Source organism: Zea mays, chromosome 3, assembly GCF_902167145.1.
Source record: "Zea mays cultivar B73 chromosome 3, Zm-B73-REFERENCE-NAM-5.0, whole genome shotgun sequence".
In the NCBI taxonomy this organism is placed as follows: Eukaryota; Viridiplantae; Streptophyta; class Magnoliopsida; order Poales; family Poaceae; genus Zea; species Zea mays.
Window position 1 is genome coordinate 232,248,202 of NC_050098.1, and position 11,779 is coordinate 232,259,980.

The 11,779-nt window shown below is 50.1% G+C and overlaps 1 protein-coding gene across 3 annotated transcripts; it reads left to right on the plus strand.

Annotated features, from left to right (window-relative positions):
• Nucleotides 1-5,001: 5,001 nt before the first annotated feature.
• LOC100383248 (uncharacterized) lies at nucleotides 5,002-10,455 on the plus strand. 3 transcript variants are annotated; one of them, XM_035965976.1, is made up of 8 exons: nucleotides 5,002-5,658; nucleotides 5,734-5,802; nucleotides 6,006-6,452; nucleotides 6,607-6,876; nucleotides 7,101-7,451; nucleotides 7,591-7,868; nucleotides 8,539-8,907; nucleotides 9,502-10,455. In XM_035965976.1, the coding sequence occupies exons 3-8, from the start codon at nucleotides 6,249-6,251 to the stop codon at nucleotides 10,148-10,150; spliced, it is 2,121 nt and encodes a 706-aa protein (XP_035821869.1). In that variant the 5' UTR covers nucleotides 5,002-5,658; nucleotides 5,734-5,802; nucleotides 6,006-6,248; the 3' UTR covers nucleotides 10,151-10,455. The 3 variants fall into 3 exon arrangements, with proteins under 3 accessions (XP_035821869.1, XP_035821870.1, NP_001348908.1); XM_035965977.1 differs by having other exon boundaries at nucleotides 6,006-6,389; NM_001361979.1 differs by lacking the exon at nucleotides 6,006-6,452 and having other exon boundaries at nucleotides 5,213-5,658; nucleotides 9,502-10,433.
• The last annotated feature ends 1,324 nt before the right edge of the window (nucleotides 10,456-11,779 follow it).

Sequence of the window (11,779 nt, forward strand, 5' to 3'; positions counted from 1 at the left end):
ACTTGAATGTCGTTTCAAGGTCAGAGAGGAGGTCAGAGGCTTTCCTTGTCTTAACAATGATGTCATCGACGTAAGCCTCGACCGTTCGGCCGATGTGCTCTTCGAACACGTGGTTCATGCACCTTTGGTATGTCGCACCTGCATTCCTCAAGCCAAATGGCATAGTAATATAATAATACATGCCAAAAGGTGTGATGAAAGAAGTCGCGAGCTGGTCAGACTTTTTCATCTTGATTTGGTGATAACCTGAATAGGCGTCGAGGAATGACAGGGTTTCGCACCCAGCAGTGGAGTCCACAATTTGGTCGATGCGAGGCAGAGGGTAGGGAACCTTCGGACATGCTTTATTCAACCCGGTGTAGTCGACGCACATCCTCCATTTCCCACCTTTCTTTTTCACAAGCACAGGGTTAGCTAACCATTCAGGATGGAATACCTCTTTGATGAACCCTGCAGCCATCAGCTTGTGGACCTCCTCGCCTATGACCCTGCGCTTCTCTTCGTCAAAGCGGCGCAGGTGCTGCTTCACGGGTCGGGCTCCATCTCGAATATCCAGCGAGTGCTCGGCGACATCCCTCAGTATGCCTGGCATGTCCGAGGGACTCCACGCAAAAATTTCGGCATTTGCGCGGAGAAAGTCGACGAGCACTACTTCCTATTTGGGGTCGAGCTCGGAGCCGATCCGGACCTTCTTGTCGGCGTCGTTGCCGGGGTCGAGAGGGACATACTTAACCGCCTCAGCTGGTTCTAAGTTGCCAGCGTGGCGCTTCGCGTCAGGCACCTCCTTGGAGAGGCACTCTAGGTCGGCGATGAGGGCCTCAGACTCAGCGAGGGCCTCAGCGTACTCCACGCATTCCACGTCGCATTCGTACGCGTGGCGGTACATGGATCCGACGGTGATGACCCCGTTGGGGCCTGGCATCTTGAGCTTGAGGCACGTGTAGTTGGGGACGACCATGAACTTGGCGTAGCACGGTCTCCCCAGCACCGCGTGGTAGGTCCCTCGGAACCCGACCACCTCGAACGTGAGGGTTTCCTTTCGGAAGTTGGAGGGGTCCCGAAACAGACGGGCAAGTCGAGTTGCCCAAGGGGCAGGACGCGCTTCCCGGGGATGATCCCATGAAAGGGCGCCACACCAGCCCGGATCGTGGACAGATCGATCCCCAAGAGCCCGAGGGTCTCGGCGTAGATGATGTTGAGGCTGCTGCCTCCGTCCATGAGGACCTTGGTGAGCCTGGCGTTGCCGATGACAGGATCGACAACGAGCGGGTACCTTCCTGGGCTCGGCACGCAGTCGGGGTGGTCGCCTTGGTCGAAGGTGATGGGCTTGTCGGACCAGTCTAGGTAGACTGGCGCCGCCACCTTTACCGAACAGACCTCCCGGCGCTCCTGCTTGCGGTGCCGAGCCGAGGCGTTCGCCACTTGCCCACCGTAGATCATGAAGCAGCCGTGGACCTCGGGGAACTCCTCTTCCTTGTCGCCCTCCTTCTTGTTGTTGTCTTGGCCTTTGCCATCTCCCGCCGGGGACCCGGCTTTATGGAAGTAGCGCTGAAGCATGACACATTCCTCAAGGGTGTGCTTGACAGGACCCTGGTGATAGGGGCACGACTCCTTGAGCATCTTGTCGAACAAGTTGGCCCCTCCGGGAGGCTTCCGAGGGTTCCTGTGCTCGACAGCAGCGACGAGATCCGCGTCAGCGGCGTCGTGCTTCGCTTGCGACTTCTTCTTGGCCTTCTTCTTCGTGCCACGCTGGGCGGACGCCTCGGGGACGTCTTCCTGCTGGCGTCCCTGAGGCTGCTTGTCCTTCCAGAAGATGGCTTCGACCGCCTTCTGACCAGAGGCGAACTTGGTGGCGATGTCCATCAATTCACTCGCCTTGGTGGGAGTCTTGCGGCCCAGTTTGCTCACCAGGCCGCAACAAGTGGTGCCGGCGAGGAACGCTCCGATGACATCCGAGTCGGTGATGTTGGGCAGCTCGGTGCGCTGCTTCGAAAACCGCCGGATGTACTCTCGCAGGGATTCCCCTGGCTGCTGGCGGCAACTTCAGAGGTCCCAGGAGGTCCCAGGGCGCACGTACGTGCCCTGGAAGTTTCCAGCGAAGGCCTTGACTAGGTCGTCCCAGTTGGAGATCTGCGCAGGAGGCAGATGCTCCAGCCAGGCCCGAGCAGTGTCGGAGAGGAACAGGGGGAGGTTGCGGATGATGAGGTTATCGTCGTCCGTTCCTCCCAGCTGGCAGGCCAGCCGGTAGTCTGCAAGTCACAACTCCGGCCTTGTTTCCCCCGAGTACTTGGTAATGGTAGTCGGGGCCAGGAACCGAGCCGGGAACGACGCCCGTCGTATGGCCCGGCTGAAGGCTTGCGAACCTGGTGGTTCAGGCGAGGGGCTCCGATCCTCCTCACTGTCGTAGCGTCCCCCACGCCTGGGGTGGTAGCCTCGGCGCACCTTCTCGTCGAGGCAGGCTTGACGGTCGCGGTGGTGGTGCTCGTTGCCGAGGCGATCCGGGGCTGCAGGCGTCGTGTCTCGCGTGCGCCCGGTGTGGACCGAGGCCTCCCACATGAGTCGGGAAGTCGTTGCGCGATGCTCCGGGGGGCACCCTTGCCTTTGGGAGGCAGAGCTTTTGGGTCGGACCGCGGCACCCTCCAGGAGATTCTTGAGTTCTCCCTGGATACGCCGCCCCTCGGTGGTGGATGGCTCCGGCATTGCTCGGAGTAGTATTGCCGCTGCAGCCAGATTCTGGCCGACCCCGCTGGAGGCCGGGGGCAGCCTTGCCCTGGCATCGTCAACGATACGACGTTGGACGTCCCGAGCCCGATGACGTGCTTCTCCAGCGAGTGCTCGGCCTGCCCACTCCTGCTCGTTGTTTTGCGGGAGCTGCACAAGTTGCCCTCCTTCCTCGTCGAGCTTGGCCTGCATCTCGCGGATTTGCTCGAGCTGTGTGTCCTGACCCCCCGCAGGGACTGGGACCACAGCTAGCTCCCGTGGGATGTCAACGCGAGAAGCAGGCACAGGGGGATCGTCATCCTCTGGCATACCGAGGTGGTTGCCTTCGTCGTGACCCCCTAGATCGACGTGGAAACATTCGCGACTTGGGCCACAACCCTCGTCGTCAAGGCTGTGGCCATCATCAGAGCAACCGGAGAGGCAGTAGTCACATGCAGTCATGAAGTCTCGCATGGCACTGGGATCACTGAGCCCGGAGAAATCCCAACCGGAGTCGGGGTCGTCTTCTTCCTCGGAACCCGGGGGCCCGTAGGTTGAGACGGTCGTCAGTCGGTCCCAGGATGACCACATTTGGTACCCCGGAAGGTTAGGATATGCCTTTATGAAAGTGCTCACCGAAGCGGGGTCGCTTGGTGGATCGAAGTTGAATCTAAAAGGCACAGGGTGGAAAACGGACGGTACCTCTTGATCGATGGGTAGTGGTGAAGTCACGTCGGGGGCGGATTGCACCGTCATCTCAGGTACGAGGGGTCAGGACGAGCTGACGGGTGAAGTGCCTGAGCCCTGTAGAAGCACAGCTGGCGGTGCTGCTAGGATCCTGCTAACGTCTCCTTGCTTCCGTAGGGGGATGAGAACCACCGTCGTCACGGACGCACGCGGGGAGCCATCATTACCTGTTACCAGGACGAGCCAGATGGGACGCCGGTCTTGTTCCCTCGTAGCCTGAGCTAGCTAGGGGTAGGGTAATGATGTATCCCCCATGACGCGGTCGGTCCGAGCCCTAGGTCGGGCGAGGCGGAGACTTCTCCTGAGGCCGAGGCCGGGGTCGGGCGAGGACGCGATTCCTCCCGAGGCCGAGGCTGAGGCCGAGTCTTGGGGTCGGGCGAGGCGGAGACCTCCTCCCGAGGCCGAGGCCTAAGGTCGGGCGAGGCGGAGCTTCCTGTTGCGCCCGAGGCTGAACTTGCTGTTGTCAGCCTTGCCCGGGTGGCTGGCACAGCAGTCGGAGCGGGGTGAGCGGCGCTGTTTTCCTGTCAGATCGGTCAGTGAAAGGGCGAAGTGACTGCGGTCACTTCGACCTTGCCGACTGAGGCACGCGTGTCGGGATAAGGTGTCAGACGATCCTCGCATTGAATGCGCCTGCGATATGGTCGGTTGGTGAGGCGATTTGGCCAAGGTTGCTTCTCGATGAAGCCTGCCCGAGCTGGGCCTCGGGCGAGCCGGGGGTGCGTCCACTGCCTGAGGAGGCCCTCGGGCGAGGTGTGAATTCGTCCGGGACTACTGTTCCCGCCCGAGGCCGGGGTTGGGCGAGGCGAGATTGCGTCCCTTGGTAGACGAGGTCTCTGCAGTTTGTGCTGATGGTGCTTACCATCCGTGTTTAGGAGTGTTGGGGGTACCCTTAATTACGGTACCCGACAACACTTTTACCCACACTTGCTGAGCGATGATTGCATGAGAGCCCATCCTTGCTATAATCACACATGGTCAAGAGCAGACACCACAAGAGGAGGACTACTACGATGAGTTCGATGACATCTAGACGTTGTCTCCTAGTCAACTACGACGCCTTGGAGATGGTTATTTTAGTTCGATTTAATTTATTATCAATTATTTTTAAAACATTCATGTTATGTAATAAATATCATGTCATTCTTCTCTATACACTGAGTCATTGTATGTGTGGACTTGATTCTAGCGCACATTTAAGATGCATCTATTTTTGACTTTGAATCCGAGTGTGACAAAGTTGTTTTGCGAGAAACCCAACAAAAGTAATCACGCTCTCTAGAAAATGTAAAAAATGTAAGTGCTTACAATCATATGAGAAGTTGGTCTATGTCATATCATTACATAATGCTCAAAATGCTACCGTAAACATTTGCTAATCATAGATTAATTAGTTTAATAAATTTATCTGGATAGTTAGTTTTTAGTTGTGTTATTATTTTTATAATTAAACTATATTTAGTACTCATAATTAATATTTAAATAAATAAACTAAACTTTAGTCATAATAACCAAACAACCCTGAATGATATTGTTGGAGATGTGTGAGCTTGAGTTGGAAATTAGTTGCAACATTCCAAATCGACCACGATTCCGCTAGCACCTAGAAGCGCAATAAAACGAGAGCACGGCTGAATATTATTAGTGGGGCAAAAAGACACAAATCCGAAACCCTCGCATCGGCCTGTACCTAGCCGCCGTCGCCACAGAGCCCTCATCTCGTCCGTCCTCGGCGGCCTCCGCGGAGCAGCCGTCGCTGGAGCCTGGAGACCAAAGATCCGGCCAGATCTGATGTCAGGAGGGACTGGCTCATCCGGGCGCGCGGCCCCGCGGTACGCCCCGGATGACCCGACGCTGCCCAAGCCGTGGCGCGGCCTCGTCGACGGCACCACCGGCTACCTCTACTACTGGAACCCGGAGACGAACGTCACGCAGTACGAGCGGCCTGTGCCCCCCGAGAGCCAGCTCCTCCCGCCTCCGCCTCCGTTGCCACCCCCGCCTCCACGGAGCCGCGACCGCCGCGACAGGTCCAGATCCCGATCCCGCACCCCACCCCGGCGCGACCACAGGGACCGCGACCGTGACCGTGACAGGCGCCACGACGAGCACGCGTCCTCCAAGACGGCGTCTTCCCACCACCATCCGGCTCCGGTAGCCGTCGCCGACGATCCTTCCACCGAGGCATACCGCCGCCGCCATGAGATCACCGTCACGGTATGAATTCTACGCTGCCACATCTGCTACAATGTTAGATGCAGCTCAAACTCGTACTCTCTCATCTTGCTGCAGGGGGATAATGTGCCGACTCCAATAACTTCATTTGAGGCTGGTGGCTTCCCGTCAGAAATTCTGAAGGAGGTATGATTCAGTGGGTGAACCCACCTAACTCATGATCTAACTCTAACCCTAACAGAGTCGCATGCGAGGAATAAAGGTCTTCAAATATGGCGAGCTAAATGGATCGTGGACACGTGCTCCAGTTGCCTGCTTGTCTCTTTATTTGCTTCATTGTGCTAAATCAGGGCTCGTGTACCAACTGCTTATCTCCATATCTGTGGCAGATGCGATATCTGCTCTGAGGTGGAGCTAATGTCGTATGCTGCCTCACGTGCCCTCGGCCAATCTATAAGTGGGACTGGCTGAGGGCAGGTCTTGTTGATGGAGCTGCCAAGGTGGGTGAGTTCCTGAGGCTGCTCGCTCCTTCCTCGAGGGGCTGCCCTTTGCGCGAAGGGGCACCCACTCGTGACACCCACGGTGGCCGATTTGTTGCTCTGCGTCCGGTTCTTGGAAGGCTCCCCCCATGGATGATGGGGCCTCTTCTGGGGCTTGACCCGTGGAGGTCTGGCCCAGGCTGTCAACGTCCATCCATATATAGGATCGGGTGGCAGCTGCTGCAAGGGGCCTCGTGGATCAACTATCCATGCCTGAGCGCCTCCACGGATTCTGTTAGAGCCTTTTCTACTTCGCCTTGTGTCCGCAAGTCTACACATTGTGGACACATTTTATTCGTATGGCCTTAAATTGTCCTCATGCATTGTCTTTATTTGCGCAATGAAGAGTTAAAAAGGGATATTTTAACCAAATTTATGCGCTTATATTAATTCTTCTATTGTCCTTACTTTGCCCTTGTTTGTTGCTTTCCCCCCATTTTACTTTTTGTAGATACAACGTGCTGGATTCGCAAGCCCAACACCTATCCAAGCCCAGTCATGGCCAATTGCTATGCAAAATCAAGATGTAGTAGCTATTGCAAAGACTGGATCAGGCAAAACTCTTGGGTATCTACTTCCTGGGTTTATGCATATCAAGCGCCTGCAGAACAGCACTAGGAATGGCCCAACAGTGCTAGTTTTGGCCCCAACAAGGGAACTTGCAACACAGATTCTGGATGAAGCTGTGAAATTTGGAAGATCTTCAAGAATTTCTTGCACGGTTTGTTCCCTCTATCTGTTTTAATATACAAATGATCATGAATATATGTCTAACCAGGATATTAATTCAAAAAATATTTCGAAAAAAAAAACTATTGACCAGGTGTTGAAGTTGTATTGTGAATTATGATATTGTCCTTGTTCTGTTTCTAATATTTGTTTCAGTGTCATGATCTCTGATTTCTATTTTTCATTGTTTGACCTTTGGTTCTTGATCTTTTTTAGTGCTTATATGGTGGTGCTCCTAAAGGTCCTCAGTTGAGAGATTTAGATAGAGGGGTTGATGTTGTTGTTGCAACACCTGGAAGGTTAAATGACATCTTGGAGATGCGAAAGGTAAGTCTTAAGCAAGTGTCATATCTTGTTCTGGATGAGGCTGATCGCATGCTGGACATGGGCTTTGAGCCACAAATACGGAAGATAGTGAAAGAGATACCTCACCGTCGGCAAACCCTTATGTACACCGCTACATGGCCCAAGGAAGTCCGAAGGATTGCAGATGATCTTCTTGTTCATCCTGTACAGGTGACAATTGGAAGTGTTGATTCACTTGTTGCTAATAGTTCTATTACTCAGGTATGTGTTCATGGCAGTCTTTTCCTTCTGTCAGTATTATCATTTTTATAAGATGCATGGACAGTAGTTATTTTGGTTCCCTTACACAAATAAGCCTACATTACATATTCATGTTATCTTATTTTCTTTTCCCATGCAGCATGTAGAGATCATAACACCCTCAGAAAAACAACGGCGCCTGGAGCAGATATTACGATCCCAGGATTCAGGTTCAAAGATATTAATATTTTGTACCACCAAGAGGATGTGTGACCAACTTGCAAGGACACTCACCAGGCAGTTTGGAGCTTCGGCCATTCATGGTGACAAGTCCCAAAGTGAAAGGGAGAAGGTTCTGAATCAGTTTCGATCTGGGCGGTCTCCCATTTTAGTGGCAACTGATGTTGCTGCGCGAGGTTTGGACATCAAAGATATCAGGTTAGACTAACTTCCTTTCTCTGTTATGCATATGCATGTGTGTATGCCTTTTGATTTCTTGGTATGATGGAATAATCAGGGGTGGATCTGCACCCTGAACCACCCTGTCGTGGCCCAGGGTTTGATCCATGTAATCCTTTATAAGTCTATTTAATCCAGTATAAAATGACTTAGATAAAAGGTAGAGAAGAAAATTTAGTATGTTTGGTCTGGGTCACATGAAAATTCTAGACCCGCCCGTGGGAATAATGAAGAAAATTTAGTGGGTTTGGCCCGGGTCACACCAGTGCTTGTTAATGCCTTGCATGGACTGTCACACCAGTGCTTGTTAATGCCTTGCATGGACTAATTAAAATGAAGAAAGGTTAACAAGTTTCCATGTGTCGCCCACTTCTTTGAAGGTTGCAACTTTATTATTGCTGATGCATTACTTTTATGTATTGTTATTGATTTCCATGTTTATATGAATAAGTGATGTTTGAACCATCATGTGTATCACCACTTAGAAACTGCTGAAGTGGTTGCAGAATACTTTACCTGTTGCAACTTGCATTGGTTTTCTATTGAGATCTTAGTCCAGTTTGTTTCATTTTATCTGTGCTTTTGTGGGTCCTTTTTTTGTCAGAATTTGCATCAACACGGTGAAGCGCCTTTTGTTTTCTTTACACAGGGTAGTGATCAACTATGACTTCCCCACTGGTGTTGAAGACTACGTTCACAGGATTGGCAGGACAGGAAGGGCTGGTGCCACTGGTGTTGCATATACATTTTTTTGTGATCAGGATTCAAAATATGCTGCTGACCTAATCAAAATTCTGGAAGGGGCAAACCAACGAGTGCCCCGTGATTTAGAGGATATGGCTTCTCGTGGCGGTGGACGAGGTAGGAAGAGGAACCATTGGGCATCCCGCCCTGACAGGGGTGGTTCACGTTCTGAACTGGATTCAAGGTACAGCAGCAGAGATGGACTAGCATCTTCTGGGAAATCAGAGAGTGGTCGCGGCAGTCGTGGAAGGGATGATAATGGTAGCCGTGGCAGGTAAACTTAGTACTGGGTTGCTTTTATGTGAATTGGAGATTTGTCTGTTGTGCTAGATATGCCATATATGTTGCATATTTATAATTATATTCACAATGGCTTAGTAATAGTATTGTTATTAACTGAAATGCACTAAAAAGCAAAGGCAGCATAGAGCTTCTAAGATGAGGGGTGCTGGTCCCACTATGTAACTCCACTGATCCATTTGCTATTTTGTCACTCTTAGTTGTGGGCTTCTCTAGTTACCATCGGGCCCACAAATCATAGACACAGATGGTCCCACAATCCATAGACACGGGGTGACATAATAGCAGAGAGCCCAAACTGGGAGTGACAAAATAGCAATTTTTTCTAACTCTACTATGTACACCACATTGGAGAAACTTCAATACTATTTGTTGCAATTGTTATGGACATCTAGAAGTTTAGCTCAGCATTCCGTTTTTTAGGAGAATCAGATAGGAGGATCTGGTTTAAATAGCAATAAGAGTAGCATATCTGGAGTTTGTTTTTGTTTTTCGAAGAATCTGATACGTGGTTATGGTAATACTATGCCCATATGTTGATCCTGACTGTTTTTTGTGATGCTAACAGGTACGACCCTGGTGAAACCGATGGGCGATCTCGTAGGTCTACTAGAGGCCGCAGTAGAAGCCGTAGCAAAAGTGACAGTAGAAGCCGTAGCCCAAGTCCCAAGAAGTCACGTCGTCATGAAGGTAGACGTAGCAGGACTAAGAGCAGGAGCAGGAGCAGGAGCCGTAGAAATCATGGCGCTAGCCACAGCAAGAGTCGCAGCCCTGTCGCTAGCCGTAGGTATGAAAAGACTGCTTCAGGATCTGCTCGGCCTAACTCGGGGCATGCAGAGCACAAAAGCCCTCCAAGATCTCACTCTAGGGATGACCATGTGAACCACTCTGACCACAAGGATGACCACAAGGATGACCACATGGAAGATGGGAAGATGGAAAGGGTTGATCTTGATCGCTCGCCCAGCCCACACGATGACAAGTCTGCTCCATATAGTCCTGTGTACAATGGCAAAGCCAGTGGCTCAATGAGCCCCAACGGTCAGCCAGAGGCAGGTGCCAAATTTGTTGAACCTTCTGGGAAACCTGAGCCTGCATCTCCAGTGCGCTGCAGCAAAGGCAGAGATGATGATGAGGAAGGTATCATAGACGAGGATGGAGAGATTGGTGAGGATGATCCGCGTGCAAATGCAGCTGTGCAGAATGGTAATAACTGACGGAGAGTGGCCTGCATCTTCTGTGACAACCAAGACTTATCTGTTATGCAAAATGCAGTCATTCCCATCTGCAAGTCCTGAATACGGAAATGCATTTGTGTGCCATTAAATATCTCGTAGAACATGTGATACTGATGCCTCTGCCATCGATGAACCAAAACTGTTGATGCATGTCATGTCATGTTGTTAAACTTAATGACATTGTTGTGTTCTGGTGTTTTACAGCCAGTTCTGTAAGTGATTTATGATAAAATATATTGTCAGGTCTGGAAGTGGTAGTTTATGATAACTAGCAAAGTTATGTTGCTACGGTTTCTATTTATAAAGTATAGAATATAAAATACAAAGACATGTGTTCTGTTGGTTAGGTGAATGCGAATATGGGTTTATAGCAAAAAAACCATGGTTTGAATCTTTATTTGCCTATAATTTTATAATTTTGACTATTTAAATTATTAAATGTATGGCATCACAAAGGTGGAAACCATAGAACCAGGAAAACTGATGCTTTTTAATATAGTAGAGATATAGAAGATAAGAGATTGCCAGGTCTGGACTCTGGAAGTAGTTTATGATATTGGCAGCTCGCTGTTAGTGATATCTAGGATTGCAAAACCACTTATAGCCTGTTTGGTTGGCTTGTTTTTGCCCAGTCAGGACCATCGCATTTACCATTGAGGCCTCCTAAGACAGTCTAGAGCATGATGCGAATTTTATCCGTGTTCCTGGCAAGCGTGCCTACATAGTGCAACGCGGAGTTTCTTAACGATGCTGTTGATATGTGATTAATATGTATTAAGTTATATTAGTATTAATGTGATTTTTAAAAGTAAAATTGGAACTATTAAAGTGTAGTTACAAATTTTTTATTTTTTTGTTTCGCTATCTTTTCAACTAGGTTATACATGCAGACAAGAATCAAGAACAACCATCAACCAAACACGATATTAATCTTTATGCAGTTCATTTTTGTTTTCGCCTCGAAGTTACCCAGCAAGAATCAAGAACAACCATGAACCAAACACGATATTTATCTTCTTGCGTTTCAATGACGTCCTTATTCATTTTTTTTTCTCTCGAGCATGTGTGAGTTTCTTGGGATATGAATCTAGTTGATAGTAATGTGTAACGATGACCTAATCTTTTTTAGGTCTCGCGACATCAGGGTCAGTTAAAAATGGCACGATCTTCTTTCCTTATTGCTCTCCATCTGCTACACTTAACACTTGAATTGTAGTGAATGGAGAAGCCGGCTGCCTGATCCTTCACTATCGTTGCCTTTGACAAGGGGATCCCCTCTATGTCTTGTTTTTATTTATCCTAGTGAGAAGTGCTGAACTCCATGATTAGCCGTGCGACATAAGGATTTTTTTTTGCAACCTCTTGCTCTACGGAATGTCACTGGACTTCCTTTCTGTTGCTACTGCTGATGTGCTCACGTGGTCATATCTTTGTTACCTACATGAATGGATTTCTTTGCTTCTGCTTATGTGACTACACAGAGTGATATTAGTTCTTCCTTCACACATTTGGTCATGCCTAGGGTTTCATGACTAGTATGTCCAACTCAGAGAGCTCGGTTATCATGAGGTTTACATACTTGAATAAGTTGCATACTTGAGGTTTACA